Genomic DNA, 16239 nt, shown 5'->3' on the forward strand with positions numbered 1-16239 from the left:
AGAGAGAAGGAAAACACCGAAAATTTAGCGTTTTTTAAAACTTAGATCGGATGAATCATTCTACAGTGGAACCCCGATATAACGATATGTCAAGGGAGCAGTAAAATAATATCGTTATATCGAAGAATCGTTATTTTGAAACTCCCGGTATGATGTAAAATAACCGAGAATATCGTCATATCGGGGTTAACCTAACAAGTAATTTTTACTGCCTATTAGAGGAGGATAAAGAAAATAATTTTGATAACAAGGCTTAGAACACAGTATCATTTTTGTATATCATCGTTCAAAGCTGTTTTTAGAAACGTTAGAGATGAATCGATTAATTCGATGTTTTGCAAATAAAATGTGACGGTGTAGTGATAATATCGTTATATCGGGAGGATTTTACGTTCGGTCCGCTAAATTCTCATCGTTATATCGAGAATATCGTTTTATCAAATATCGTTATATCTGGGTTCCGTCCCATACATTTTAGACCCATTTTACTGTAGTAAAATTTAGTCTACCGATCGCCACAGAAAAAGGTAGACCAGAGGTTAACGTCAATTTTACTGTAGGCCATTTAATTTGCACAGTTACTTATGAGAATGGTTTCTTTTCAGTCCGTTTTCATTTGAATGTAGTTGTCGTTTGTTTGTTATCTACAATGGGTAGACCACTTGATGCTACCCTTGAGAATTATTTCTTTCAAATTCAAACAAATAGGCCATTTCCGAGTTACCTTTCGTCTCCGTTAGAAACGAGGCTACGTGCGAAACCATTCAAATGAAAATGAGTTTCACCTTCATGTTCATTTTCATGCAAATCAAATTCATTTTCATTACGTAGCTAAAGAGGTCTATTCAAACTCAGTAAATTTTGATTCGTTTGACAACGGTTTGTTTTGAGAAATATTTGCCGTGCTCGTCTTCAATGTTGTACAAAGCAATCTTCGCGTATTCTCTATATCCCAGAGTTCTCGATTTAAAGTAAAGCACAAGCCGGAAGCATAAGCAAAGAGACGAACCCTCAGGGTGGATGAAGCCAGCTACAATAGCCACTCCACTCTAGTCAAGAGCTTATATTCCTTATATCTGGTGGGTAACGATATCGATCCTTTGAACAACACAGCCTGGGGTCGAAAATGAGTACAGTCAAAGCTCTCAGCTCTCATAAGCGGACACCCTCGAGACGCGAAAAAAGTGTCCGCAACTGGAGCTGGCCGCTTACGAGAATGGTTCTTGTAAGCGGCCACTAGAGGTGTAGGGGATAGATGGCCGCTTACGGAAGCTTGCCCAGCTAACATAATGGTATTAGAATATGCATGTTAGTGGTGTTTCAAAATGTAACCGGACGTGGATGACGACAAAACAAACACTGAAATATGGTACTGTAATTACAGTAAAATCATTGTGACGAACGGCGATGTGAAGTTAATTGATTAATACAAGATACAGGGGTTTTCTATATTATTTTCTTAAGAAAAAGTCTAAGTCGTAATCTCGGAAAGTGTCCGCGGCCGCTTACGGGAATGTCCGCTTACGAGAATGTAAAAATACAGAGTTTGTATGGGAGTAAAAAGGGGTTTCTAACAAGTTTATATCTTCTGTTGTGTCGTCTAATTTGTTTCATGAAAGTGAAGCGCATGCGTGCGAAAATGTAGCCTTACAAAATTAAGAAATAATTGATCGATCTACGCTTATTTATAAAATCGCCACGAGCCCCTGCATTAATAGATTCACCTTTTCGCGTGCAAAAAGGTAAGGTTTCCTGTAGAAATAAAATTGTACAATTGGGAATCTGAACATATGCAAATTTGGATTTGCCCGCAGTCATGCAGAAATACATTAAAAATATATGGCCAAAATCTCTAACAAACACATCACCAACTTCTGGCTTTGGAAAGCGCATTCTTAATGACTCAGTATATTCATGCAGTTAGTAATATAAAATGTTAAAATATTCAGAATTAAGCCACAACTTTACAGACAGCTTCACAGTGTGAAACGTTTCAGCTGGCGTTGTCTGTTCTTTTAATATTTGCAAATTTTATTCACGTGCCTAAAGGTGTTCTTGTAAATTGATATTTTCTAGCTTGTTTTCCTTGGAAAAATGGCTGAGAGGTATTTAAAGTACTTTAAGCCTACGGCTATGAAAAGTACGCTATTAAGGGTATTATAAAAATGAAGTTCCTTGATCAAGCATAACCCTAGAAATGTAAATATCAAATTTTCTTAAGCGTGTCAATTTCATTTTCGATTCTGCACCTAGGTCACGCAATCATTCAGAAGCTTCCGCCAAGCCGGTACCGAAGTGGAAATGCATTTGGTGTTAGTACATGGATATTTACTGGGTGGCACAGGCTCCAATGTCTACACAGCTAACATTGCGAAATCTTGGAAGCGTCAGGGCCATGCAGTGACAGTACTCTGTCAGGATCCCTTCGCCGATCGCCTCGATTTTGTCGACGAGTACATAGTTGGAAACGACAAGATTCCGTCTTCCGCCCCCAAAGCCGGTACCATTCGAGTGGTGGTACCGGACATCAATGGGCTGCTGCTGGTCTACTGGTACGATCAGTATGAAGGATATGAAGTAAAGACCATGGTGAACTGTACTCTGGACGAGATCGAAGCAAATATCAAGGGAACGGCAGATGCATTGAAGAAGGTGATCGCTCAAGGTGTCGATCGAATTCTCGCGAATCATGCGATCCTGAGTCCAGTGATAACGAAACGCGCCACGGAAGGCACCGGGATTCCTTACGATGTGAAAATACACGGCAGTTCCATTATCTTTTGCGTCAAAAATCGTCATGAGCTGAGACGCTACGCTTTGGAAGGCATCAAGAACTGTCGCAAGCTCATCGTGGGGGCAAAGTACATGGCGAGCTTCGTACAAGAAACATTTGAGGCGGAAAAAGAAGAGATGGGGCTGCTGAAAAAGACCGTCATTATTCCCCCGGGAATGGATCCTGAAGTGTTCCAGTTCGGTAGATCTATCAGCGAAAGGCAAGAGGCGTTTTTGGAGAGCGTGAAGGAGTTTATTAAGAGAAAGCCGGGCGGTAGGCGAGCTGAGAACATTAAGCTTCCGGATCACGCAACGCGTGACCTAAACAAGGCGCTGGGGAGAGTTGTTGAGTCCTATGAGCTTCGAGCCGCGGATGCAGACCTCTGTGAGCGCTGGATCCCAGTGGAAGAAGACGAAGCTATTATTTGCTTTTTTGGCAAATTCCAAGAAACCAAAGGAGTCGGTGAATTGTTAATGGCATTTGCGACCATCGTCGAGCGTTTTCCCAGGGCGCGGCTGCTACTGATCGGATATGGAGGCAACCGTGAGCACTTGGAGGGGATGTTAGCAGCGATGATTCAGGGCAATTTTGAAGCATTTAAGGCGTTTGCAGAAGCAGGGAACTTCGTGGACCTTCCACAAGAAGCGGAGAAGTATTTCCGCAAGATTCCTGCAGGAAGAGTTATGATGACCGGCCTACTGGAGCACCCGCAGTTGAAAGAGATACTTTCACTGTGCAGCATTAGCGTCATGCTATCCAAAGCCCTCGAGTCCTTTGGTATGGTCTCAGTAGAAGCCATGTCCGCCGGCGTCTTGCCCTTGTGTCATGACCATACAGGAATCTCAGATGTTATAAACACCGTCCAGGAGATTGACCCCGAGTTAGGAAGTATAATGCGCGTGGGGATACGTCCCGGTGGCGTACATGGCGTGGCAGATGGTGCGTATTTGGTGGAGCAGTTACCCAGTAAGGTGGAGAAAGCTCTGAATTTTCTGTATCCTAACGGCTTCTGTGATCACACCAAGCAGCGTGAGGTGTCCACCCAGCTGAGGTCTGTCGCAGTGGCCAAGTTTTCCTGGGATGTTATATGCAAGAGCATTCTAGAAGAATAAGAATAGACCAGTTCACGGTTTTTCCCCCACTCTTTTCAAAAAAGTACAAACATGGTGAAAAGACAATCATTAAATGAGAATCAGATGTCGAAAAACTCTTTTGGTAAAATTTTAATTTCCGCAATTTTTAAAGCCTTTAAACTGAAGAGACCTAGAGAAAGATGATTACTAATTTTAAATTTTTGAAACACAAGAGTACTTGGAAACGTGTAGACGCGTTTTTTTTTCGTGCACGGCTAAGCCAATTCGCGTAAAACTAATAATTGCAAAGCAATATTATGAAACGCATACAAACAGTGTATAATGTACCATGTTTATACTTTTAAAATGAGAAAAAAACAGCAAAATGCCCTTTTGCAGTCAACACAATCAGGGTAGCTAAAACTGTTCTAAATACAGGACTCAAAATATATTCTCATTCAAATTACTTTAATTTTTGTTGGTACCTTTGGTCCGAGCCTGTATAAATTTTCGTTAGGTTAGTTTCGTCAGTCAGGTTAGTACGTGACGTATGCTAGGTCAACCACAATGTCATTTCAAATGTTATACAAATGTTATACATTTTTATCAAAATCATGTCTATCAAAACATATATATCATTCTTATTTCTGTAGTTAAATAGTTAGGTCAATTTGTGAATATAGGGTATAATAGTGACTCGGGAGTGGTTAATAAAGATTTTTTTATACTTGGGCAGAAAAATAATTATAGTGGATTTTCTGACATTACGGTCTCGTGGTTGCTGGCGGATTTAGGTTAGAAGCCCGGGTTTCCCACACTCCTTTTGCTGAAAAAATCACCCACCCCTATTGACGGAAAAATGATACACCAGCCCGGGGGGGGGGGTACTTAGGGAAATTTTTGTTGGGTATGTGCCGCTGGCCTCTCAGAACCCCTATCCCATTATAGTCTTATTCTATGGCCAATTATAGTCCCCATCTTAGTCACTTTTGGGTAAATTTAATTTTTACGACCCCAACTTAGTCACTTTCTGGGAGCTGTTTGTCAAATATTGAACAACAGCAATAAATACGGTAACATTTTTTTCGGCGAATATTTCCGTTCATAAATCACAACTTGCCAGATTTTCGTACTCTCAAAATCCCGGAAAAGTGAGACCCTATTCTAGTCACCCTATAAAAAATGCTTGAAATGGCGACCCCATTATAGTCAGTCCAGTCGTGAAAATGCGACCCCATCCAGCGGCACATCCCCATTAGCCCATTTATAGGAAGTGCCCCCCCCCCCCCGGGCACACCAGCAGTCAACCCTCTCCATCTTGCCTCCCCCCTCCTGAGTACCTAAGAGTCAGCCACTGGCTAACGCGCGCGGTGTAAGTTCTTCTCATCCTAAAATCCTAAGAACTTCAAACAAGTCCTGACATTCCTGGCTTTGACTGTTTACAGCGTTTCTATTTTCTCAGATCATTACAAGTATAAAGAGTAGAAGGCGAAAATCATGTGCGAAGCGAGCCCCAAGTACAGATACGACAAATTTCAGACAGGGTACATAAAGTAGTTTCCTTCTCCTGCGAGTACGATGACGTTGGTGCCTGCAGGCTCACGATAAAGTTTTGACAACTCGGCGTCGTCGGCGTCACTAACGACTCGCTGAATAAGTTTGTAAATTTTATTTGAGGCATGGCGTTAGGTCGGTCAAAATTGCCTATGTTTGTAGCTGTAGTCTGCTGTGCAGCCATTCCGTTATTCTTCATCGTCAAGAGGGCTTCATTAAATGGAGGATACACGCTGTGGTCTGAGTGGGGAGCTTGTTCAAGTGAATGCGGCGAAGGAATCCGCATAAGAACCAGAACGTGCACAAGTCCTTTACATGGAAGATTCGGTAAAACTTGCCTTCAACAAAACCTTGGACAACCGCAGGAAGAGGAAAAGTGTAAAATCAAAGAATGTCCCATAGACGGAGGATTTACGGACTGGAGTGAATTCGGCGAATGTAGCAAAACTTGCGGAAACGACGGCGTCAAGAAACGAACCCGAACCTGCACGAATCCGCCGCCACAATTTGAAGGCAAACCCTGCGAAGGTCCCGCAGAAGATACGCAGCCTTGCAACATTAAGCCTTGTCCAATAAACGGCGGCTTCTCCGAATGGGGAAGTTTTGGAGATTGCGATAAAACTTGCGGATCCGGTATCAAGAAAAGAACGAGAGCTTGTTCAAACCCATCGCCAGCTCACGGAGGGAAGAACTGTGAAGGGCCTGTTGATCAAGTCGAAGAGTGCAACACGGAACCCTGCCCGGTTGACGGCGGGTTTGCAGATTGGTCTGAGTTTGGAAGCTGTAGTAAGTCCTGCGGCTCGGGTGTACAGGCGAGGAATCGAACTTGTTCGAACCCGGCTCCGTCGAATGGAGGCAAAGACTGCGAAGGACCTCTGGAAGAGACAAAGGAATGTAACACAGACCCTTGTCCACCAGCTGCTGCATAAAGGGTTTTGAGCTTTATATAAAGTGTTTGTAATAGGAATTTGAATTGCTCCAGTGTAGTATTTTTTTCTTTTGGAAAGATAATTTTCGTTTTGGGATTTGGGGTTTTTTTTTTTTTTTTTTTTTTTTTTTTGGTTTTTTTTTTTTTTTTTTTTTTTTTTTTTTTTCTTAAAATTAATTAAAAGGGGGAAAAAAAAACCAAATTTTTTATTGTCCTTGTTCACTGTCAAAGTTGTGAGTCTTGAATTGATATGTATATTGACACATAGATGCAATCTATCGCTGATACTTATTTAATTTTATAGAAGAAATGCCACCACTACTGGGCCACTTGGGTCATTATATTGTAGTGGGTATACAAAAACCATGAACATTTTTATTATTATCTTTGAAAACAGAAGTAGAGCAAAAAAATAGTTTACAAATTATTTGCTAAAAATACCTTTTTGGTTTCAAAAGAAGAGAAACTGTTCTAAAAGTTCTGATTTGGACTACAAAAAGAGAATCCTCTAAAACGGCGTAGACTTGAATGTCATTTTTGCTTGATGCAATCTTTTGTGCATATTAATAACTTTCTACCCAGTGAAGGTGACGTAATATTTATATGGTAGCTTGTTTGTAATTCCTAAGTGATTATAAGTAGCAATAATTTGGCTGATTACAGGTTGGAATTGCATAAGTTATGGGGAAAAAACTTTTCTTAGGGCAGACCCTGTTTTCATAGGTATGGGTCTTGAACTGCTATTTATTAAACAGCCTCCTGTAAAATTTTTGTAAGGTATTCTAACATAAATTGCATATATAATGTTATTTCCTGTATAGAGCAGTTTTCAATTGAGTGTCGTAAAACCTAAACCAAAGTTATCACTCTAGCCAATCACAAAGTACACAGACAATCCAGTGAACAAATCAAAACTCGTAGCAATTACACTTAGCCGGCACAAAGCGCGGGAAAACGTGCGCAAGCGTGCCACGATTGGTTTAAGTTTTACTTCTGATTGGCAGAGAAAGTGGCGCGAGATTTTAAAGCCAATCTCTGAGCGTAGTAATGCAAAACCACTGCAACAAGAATTACTTTCAACACTCAAGTGAAAACTGCTCTGTCAGTGTGAATTCAATGCTATACTAGAGTGGATTTAATATATCCATGTTAGGACCCTGTGTTACGTTCTATTTCTACAGGAAGAACTCGGAATGATGTTTTGTTGCTAATTAAAATGAAAATATTTTTGGTCATCATACACTTAAAATGGTGACAACCAAAATGTACAAGCTCAAAAGGAACCCATTAAATTTTTTAGGCATAAATCATGTCTACCAGGCACTAACTTGTACACTGCTGTTAATAATAAAATAGAATGTTAATGTGTAATTTAACATGGGGAGGTCTGTACTTTGTGATGGGGCTGTACAGCCATTTGATCTTTATTCCTACCCCATTTGAGATCATTTTATACATGATTTACAGAGATGATCTTTCAAAAATCCCTACCCCTATATTACAGGCTCTGGTTAATGCTTACTACAAATTCTTTCAAAATGGCTTTTGTTTTTGCTTCAGCACTCCAACTTCAATCTCCCAAAGCATCTGGTATTTTTGGTAATATCTAGATTTCACTTGCCTCTTGCCCTTAATCCTAGGGCTAATCTTCATTTATTTTGCATAACAATACAGTTGAGCACGGAAGCAAAACATTAATTGGGTAGCAAGCTGCAAAATGTCCCAAGTTTTTTATGCACTAATGAAGTATGTTATTCACATAAAAATATTTTATCGTTAGTAAAGTCATAAATGCTCTTTAGGGCTGGCCAAAATGGGTAAATTTTTTTTTTTATGGACAGAGATGGTATTTTGTAGATACAGAAGAAACCAAGTAGCATATGCTCTTTCTATGAAATTCTAATCAAGGAATTTGGTAGTGTGAATTTTATTTTAGAAGGGAAAATGTATATATATATACCCAACCCCGCAACTCCCAGCCTATTCTCTTTGTTGTTTATGATGCTGGAGAAAAACGATTGTTATAATTTTATCTTCCACTGGCAAGCATATGAAATGTAGGAGCAATGCAGTTCATGATAGAAATCTGAGTCGAGTTACATGTTGGGGTCTTTGTCATGCCCCTCCCCCTCCCATCTCACCCAAGTAAGATGGTTCAAGTCTAAATAAGAAAAATATTTTTTTGTTACTCAGTCAGAAAAAAGGATAACAGAGCATAAGAATTACCTTGAACTTAATAATCATCATACTGATAAAAATATTAGAGAGCTTTCCTTGCCTAGCATAAAAAAAACTCGAGAACAGTCGGTTTCCAGGACTGGCTTCTTTTTTTTCTCGTGCAAAACCAGTAAGTCTTGCTAGATCAGAAGTCTGCAGTAGTCTCCAAAATGATTTTTTGCTAGAGGGCACATTTTTAGTGCTTTGGTACGCTGTAAGCCCTTCCGCTTCCATTAATTTTTTTTAAATTTACTTGAATTTTAAAAATTTATTAGAAAACCCTTGAAAACTGAAAACCTCTAGTCTTTTCTTGTCGAGTGACTGAAGTCACGATAGCTGTAAGTCACTAATAAACATCCAATCAAATTATTTTTAAGATTTGAATTAACCAATCAAATCGCTCGTTAGTTCCGTGTTCTCGAAAGGAGACCGTAACGCGAGAAGGATGTCCGGAGTGATGTTTTGGCGGGTTGTTTGGTTGTGAACGAATGTCATGCTTTGGCGCTGGTTTGTAAAATGACTGATAGAACGGCACCAACGTCCTCGCTAAAGCTAGAATGGGTCTATGGCTACCGGGGACATCAATGCAGGAACAATCTTTATTACACAGGCACAAAAGAAATCGTGTATTTTGTGGCTGGAGTCGGAGTGGTTTACAACACGAGGGAAAACTCGCAGCGATTCTTTCTTGGACATAACGATGACATTATAAGGTTTGTACTCTTTGATTGTCTGAGGGAATGCTGAGAGTTATTTTTGTTACAAGAGGTGATAAAACCCGTATTTACTTGGAATATTTGCAGACACCGAAAAAACGATCAACAATTTGTGTGTGTGTATGTTGACTGTGGTTGCCGTGCAAACCCATTGAATACTATTTTGCTTCTAAAAATATGGAATCGAAGCAATGTACAAGATCCGTGTCGAGTTGCACCTCCCTTTAAATTGTTTTGTTATAAAGGTGATTTTAATTTTAGACACTAGTTTCTTTGAGAAAAAGGTGCTTGTCAATTTGACAAGAGTTTAATCTCTGGTACAACTTGTTCTTGCTTGATTAATGAAGCAAATAAGCGAATATTCATTCGATTCCATTTGATTTTTAACATCTGCATGTCGAGTATCATTGCATTGTATGTTTTGAATAGACTTTGTTGTACATGCAGCTGAAATCCGCAATTTACCTTTCGGTAGTCAATTTCGTGGAAATATACATGTATTTAAAGTAGTTCTTGACGTGAAAATTGCTCGTTTGAAAATAATTTTCTTTCAAGGACCAGCTATTTTTTTTACTCTAACAGGAAAACAATAATATTCCCAAGGTATTCAAGGGCCGATATTTTTTTAGTGCTGAAGATATTTTTTCCATTTAGATTGAATATGGTCAATATGTAGTAGTCACACCCATATTTTGAATATTCACAAAAATCAATAAAAGTTTGATATTAACTCTTTCACCAGACAAATTTATAATTCAAAGCGTTTATGTAAATCTGTTCCTCACGTCTGACTTTTATGCTGTCAGTGGAAATGTTTTTGAATCAGTCAGTTACATATTAAGCAACTGTCTTGATTTTCTTAATAGATTGTGTAGCCTAAATATTTTATACAGTTAGAGAGAAATGTGAAAAATAATTGCAAAAAGATTTAGTCACATGTTGAAATAATTTTAAATTAAAAAAATGTTGTGTCTGCAGATGTAGTCATAATGTATGTGGGCACATTAATATCTTTTACTTTTTCAAAAAAAATACCATGCTCTTTTTCAACTACCTAATAAAGCCAATTTAAAGATTTTTCCAGAGAGTCAATAACTGAATGCTTACTACATTCGATACTACATGTCTTGGCTGTATATTGCTTAAAAAAACCCCAGCATGGTACTGTATTGTTTTTGAAACATTTTAAATGATTTTTAAATGACTCTTTGGAAAAAAATTGACTGCTTAAAAAATGCATCATAGGATTCTTTTTACAAGATCACATTAAATCTAAGTAAAAATTAAAAAAGTTAAAATTAATTTTTTTTTTAAAAATTATTTTTTTTTTTTTTTCAAATACAAAATAAGCTAAAAATTTAACAAGTTTAAAATCTAAAGATGCCTCCAAAAGCTATATATAAAATATAGAAAAGTAAAAACTGGGGTACTAGTTAAACCCACCCCCAAAAATGTACATTGTAGTAGACTCGTTCTTGTCTGGTGAGATATTTCCAGCATTTATGTTGTTTTTCAACATCTTTTAAAAGGGGTTTAACTAAAAGCAGGCTGCCCACAGCCCAGTCCAAATTATTCCTGGTTTTTTAATCACCTGTAAAGATACCAGTAGTATAAAGTATAAGCTGCAAAAGACTGAAGACTGAAGCAGACCTTAACCAAAAACTAATAAAAGTTAATTAACCCTATGAATTAACCCTATGAATTACCAAAATTTTAACCCTAAAACCAACTTCATTCCTGGAAACTAACCTTTACGCTAACTGTTAAGCTATTAAAGGAGCTACATCACGAGAATTTTGCAGATTTATGGTCTAAACTGTTCTGAAATTAGTGGTAAGCAACTTTACCCATGAAAAACGTCTTTGAACATCTAAGGAAGATACAGCTTTGATTTGTTAATAATAATCAAACTTTGCCATATTATCCATTTTTTATGACACGCGGAAACAACTTTGAAAAGTTTAGCCATAATTTTTCAATTGCAATCTATTTCCATCCTAGCCATCTGCAGCCAAAAATGCTTGTTAACAGTTTCATCGCTTTAATATTAATAGCAATTTTTAATAAAAATGGAGTATTATTTTTAGGTTTCCAACCACAGAAATCTAAATTTTTGCCGTTCAAAAATCTGTTAAAATCCGTGACAGAGCTCCTTTAAAACTGCATGTAACTATAAATTAAAGTCAATTTTTCAAGTCAAATCTTAGATGCATCTTGAGCCGAAAAGAACTCAATGTGTGACAAATATCTGTTTACTCATGATTAACACACTACTATTGGTAGTGTTTGTTTATATACCGGCAACTAATCATGTTGTTTGTTAACAGTTTAGCATTACACCCAGAGAGACAATTGGTGGCTACAGGGCAAGTCGGAAAGGACCCATACATTTGTGTCTGGGATTCAAGAACATGTCAGACAGTGTCTATTCTGAAGGACGCCCATCAAAGGGGAGTGACCTGTTTAGCATTCAACAATACTGGGACAGTAAGTGAAACATACAATATTATCTTCAACATTTTTTTGTTGTTGAACCAGATTATGTTAACAATCTAATGATTATACTTACAGTGTATTAAACTAATTAAACTTACTTATTAAACCTAATAGAGCAGTTTTCATTGAGTGTCGTAAAACCAAAACCAATGTAATTACTTTGGCCAATCACAAAAGACACAGACAATCCAGTGAACCAATCAAAACTCGAAGCAAATCAGTAGCCAGCGGGGGAAAATGTGCGCGAGGGAGTCAGGATGGTTTTGAGTCTATTGGCTGAGAAAGTGGCGCGAGATTTTAAAGCCAATCACTGACCGTAGTAATTCAAAACCAAAGCAAGGGCAATTTACTTTCAACACTCAAGTGAAAACTGCTCTAATTAGGTTCTGGACAATTCACATACTATGCAAATTGTCGATATTCTACTTTGAGAAATTATCAACGTCAGGTTTAAAGTAAACGAAAAATTGAGTTTCCATTTATTGCTAACTCAAGATTTAGTTTGGCTAAAGGAATGCTAACTAAAGTAGACTGATGAAGGGGTTTTTCCGAAACGTCTCTCTGTTTCTCAAGAACTACTAAGCACTTTTTGAACGCATTAGTTAAAAGTAACACAAACTATTAAAAGTAATGTTTCTGAAGTCAAGGCAGATGGGAAGATATGCTAACTTGACAGCTAGATGTCTGAGCTTTTAATCATGCATCTTGGTTAATCTAATATGAGGTGGACATTTGGGTTTGCAGTGTTGTGTTATCGGCCAATTTTTCATGTGGTATTTTGATAATTTTCATCTTGGAGTTGTGGTATTACAGTCTTCTTCTACCCTGCAGGATGCATTTTCTCAGCATTTTGGTCGATGACAGTCAGTATGAAAACTCATCCTTTAAGTTTTCCGACCATGTACATGTACTTGTACAATTTACATTAGTATATACACACTCAGTGATCTTGGTGTTTCAAGCAATCTGATTGGTTCGCTATCTCGGGCTAATGAGCATTATTCACTCCCTACGGAGTGAATAATGCTTGATCCAAACTAAAACAAAATGGCCGGCGTAAACTCGCGTTTCGCCTGCGTTTCTGAATCGCAAATACTAAGAATACAAGAAGATGCTAAACCAGAAAAGACAAAAAAAGGCTAGTAAGTAATTTGGCCTGATGGTTTTCAAAGTAAGAGAAGACTACATATTTTGCAATTTGCAGCACAATGTCCACACAACTCGAGTACTAAAACAATAAACAATTGCTTACAGTCAAGTCGCTCTTCGCCCGGCATCGGCAGAAATGAATACCGCAGATTTATCGGCAGCAACATCAAGTGTTATTCAACCAAGATCCTCCACAAATATCCAGGAAAAAGTCTTTGTGCAAGAAAACATATAGTTTTCACCACAGTTCTGCAGACATTCAGTAAGCTTATAATCCAAACTTTCAGGTGGATCCTTCGCCAACTGCTCTTTCAATTTTCAATTCAAGTGAACTTCAAAAGCTTTGATTCAACGGTCAAAATGTTTTGCAAGCAGGTTTTTAATCAGATTGCAGGTTTGAGTGGTGTTAAAGGACCATTTTGCTAGACTGTGACGAGGATTTTATCGAAGATTAACTAGATTTGCCATGTTTGGAGATGCTGTAAACTGTTTCGCGCATGTCGGTTAGTGCCGCTTATATGTACGTTTTCCACGCATGAATTGAGAGGTCAATGTAAATCGACTTGAAATGGTTTCCTTCTGAAAACTTTGAGATCGCTTGTTTTTGAGATCACTTCGTGTGTATCTACTAAAACAATTATTCTTTGAAATCTCGGTGAATAGCGGCAGAATATTCACCTCGATTTCAAAGAATAATTGTTAAGTGTTAATGTGCTGTTCTTACACCATTTGAACAGCTTCTTGTCTCAGTGGGTTTGGAGGACTATCATCTTCTCGCTGTCTGGGACTGGAGGAAGGGACGAGTGCTGGCCACAGTCAGAGGACACTCTGATCGGGTAAGTAGATAAACAGTGAGTGTCATATTTATCTATTAGTAGTTGGTCGTAGAAAACAAGGTACGGTATGTCTCTTGTTTCAAGCTGATTTCTACACTATTTCTTGTGTCTTGTGGGAATGGGAATGAGCATACAACAACAGATGTCACAGTATCTTATTCCCACAAATTTTCCCGGCATGTGATTACGTGGCAATGACAGCGCCATTAATATATCACAAGGTTTAATATTTTGCAATTTAAAACTTGAAATAATGTCTCACAAATTATATTATTTGGCAAAAATAAATTTTGTGTTGTAAAACACTAAATTTTTGAGGCATGTTTTTTCCTCTGTTAATGATTCTTAATTTTTACAGTATGTTTATCACTTATTGCAAAAAGCAAGATCACATACTGCAAGACCATTTAAATTTTGAATATACATTGTGCTGCTGACCTTTGTGTTGTTTGTGTCTATTAATGGCCCTCAACTTTTTTTATGCATTATATGGTTAGGCGTCCATGACAAAATTGAATACACTAAGTTTTTCAATTGAAAAAGTAAAAAAATCTATTCCTAATTGCACATATTTATACCTCTTGAAAATGTATTGTTTTATGGCATTGCACTGCTAATTCTATTTCTGTTTTGATCTTGCTGTTTGTATCTGCTTACTGTAGATCTTCGACATTCAGTTCAACCCCTATCAAGAGAATGTATTAGTTAGCTGTGGAGTGAAGCATATCAAGTTTTGGACCTTGCGTGGGAATGCACTCAATCCTAAGAAAGGTAATTATTAATGAAGAATTATCTATTCAGTGCTGTGAATATACATGTATAATAAATCTGTCCGTCCATCCATCATCAGTCAGCCAGTCAGTCAGTCAGTCAGTCAGTCTTAAGTGTACCTTCAGCCATCAAAATGTTTATTCCACAGGAGTTTTTGGTAAAGCTGGAGAAATTCAAACCAATCTGTGTCTAGCCTTCGGCCCCAATGACGTGACATACTCTGGAACTCTAAGTGGGGAAATTTACAAATGGAAAGGCCACAATCTGGCAGGAACTATTCCAAATGCACATACTGTAAGTTAGTACTATTTACATTTACGTAAGACCTGACTGGAACCATCTGATTGGATTACAATAATGACACCAGTGTTCCAGATAAGAGACGGGTCTCGGGTCAAAAACCTGATAGAGACGGCTACCTGACCCGACAAATGAAATGGAAAAATAATATTTTACTAAGAAGTAACAATAAAAAGCAAAAGAGAAAGTTCACAAAGAAAAAGATATTGGAAGAAAATCAAATTCAGGGCAAGAAAGAAATCACAAATCCACCATAGTTCTGAAGGCAACTTTACTTGTCCAAGCCTGTGTTCTTGTTATTACCTTTCGTTTTCATCTGCTTTTTCGAGCGACAAGAAAAGCAATAGCTTTACCGAAACGCCCGGCCAGGTAACCTCCTTTTTGAGCTTCAACTTAGGTCTGAAAACAGCCAAAAAATAAATTTCTTTCCTCTCCTCGCTTCTTGTGTTGCTTTGCATTTCACAAGGCAAAGTTGTTCGAAATAGAACGTTTATTAAAATCCATTTGTGAAGTCAAAACATTCTCTGGTTTTCGATCGTGTCCTGCAAACTTGTGCCTGCATTACTACAGACAGCGGTTTCCTTTTACACTTCGTATAGTGTCAACGAAAAGTCTTCTTAGCCTCTTATGCTTTATGTATTATACACGAAAATCTCTAATAGAAGAAGATTGCCTAGCAAATTTTTATAAGGATATAGGAAAAAAGACAGCGGTTTTCTATTTAAAACAACCAGTTTTTATTTTAAAACACATGGAAATTGTGTGGAAATTTTGCTATAATGACTAGGAAAATTGAGACCAAAGTACATGTTCTAAATACAACCTCATTTCGTGATTCAAAACAGGGTCACATATACCCACAATTGAGAAAAAAATCTAAAAAATGCTTTAACTTTTTGAAAATTGACTGGGAAGCATACCCCCAGACCAACTAACTAAATTATTTTATAATTTAGGTAGATAATTTTAATAAATCAGTTAACTTTAATTTCTTTTTTTAGCCCAAATGCTAACAGATTGCACCCTGAAGCATAACACTTTTAAAAATTTTCTCGTGAAGTGCCCGCAGAACCCTTCGCTACAAAAAAGGAAATTTTTTTCTGATCCTTTCCCCTAGCAAGGCGCTACATACACCGGTTGGTTGACCCGTCTGATAAATTTTGTGACCCCTTGCTTCAAAAACTTAACTGGAACACTAGTGGACACAAAGGATGTGACTGAAATTGAATAAAAGTCATTTGTAATTTTTCTATGTAAAATATTCAAGAAAAATTTCAGAATAGATCTGAACTAAACCTTCGATCTTTGTCTTCACCTCTCCAATTTCAGGAATGTTAATTTGGTATATTTTTCAGTAACTCACCAGAAGGATTGAAAACTAATCGGGGGGAATGAGGGCGTTGGCGCTCAGAAAATTGATCATGAT

At 37.8% G+C, this 16239-nt stretch overlaps 3 protein-coding genes and 1 pseudogene across 3 annotated transcripts in view; 3 read left to right on the forward strand and 1 right to left on the reverse strand.

The window, feature by feature from the left end:
- The window catches only part of LOC144634485 (radial spoke head protein 6 homolog A-like), a 99930-nt gene that overhangs the window by 61219 nt on the left and 22472 nt on the right, over positions 1–16239 (reverse strand). The gene's annotated exons all lie outside the window — the stretch shown is intronic.
- LOC144634471 (uncharacterized) lies at positions 854–4590 on the forward strand. The gene is made up of 2 exons (XM_078493423.1): positions 854–1079; positions 2254–4590. The coding sequence occupies exon 2, from the start codon at positions 2302–2304 to the stop codon at positions 3883–3885; it is 1584 nt and encodes a 527-aa protein (XP_078349549.1). The 5' UTR covers positions 854–1079; positions 2254–2301; the 3' UTR covers positions 3886–4590.
- On the forward strand, positions 5467–6376 carry LOC144634771 (coadhesin pseudogene; annotated as a pseudogene).
- The window catches only part of LOC144634482 (echinoderm microtubule-associated protein-like 6), a 40071-nt gene continuing 32821 nt past the window's right edge, over positions 8990–16239 (forward strand). The window contains exons 1-5 of the mRNA XM_078493438.1: positions 8990–9258; positions 11589–11748; positions 13644–13742; positions 14405–14513; positions 14662–14807. Coding sequence (XP_078349564.1) covers positions 9062–9258; positions 11589–11748; positions 13644–13742; positions 14405–14513; positions 14662–14807 — 711 coding nt within the window. The 5' untranslated portion in view covers positions 8990–9061. The remainder of the gene's footprint in view (positions 9259–11588; positions 11749–13643; positions 13743–14404; positions 14514–14661; positions 14808–16239) is intronic.

Source organism: Oculina patagonica, chromosome 13 (genome assembly GCF_052425735.1).
Source record: "Oculina patagonica isolate OP01 chromosome 13, crgOcupat, whole genome shotgun sequence".
NCBI lineage: Eukaryota > Metazoa > Cnidaria > Anthozoa > Scleractinia > Oculinidae > Oculina > Oculina patagonica.

Coding starts and splice junctions, on each gene's coding strand:
- LOC144634471 (XM_078493423.1), top strand. CDS start 2,302: ATGCATTTGGTGTTAGTACATGGATATTTACTGGGTGGCACAGGCTCC.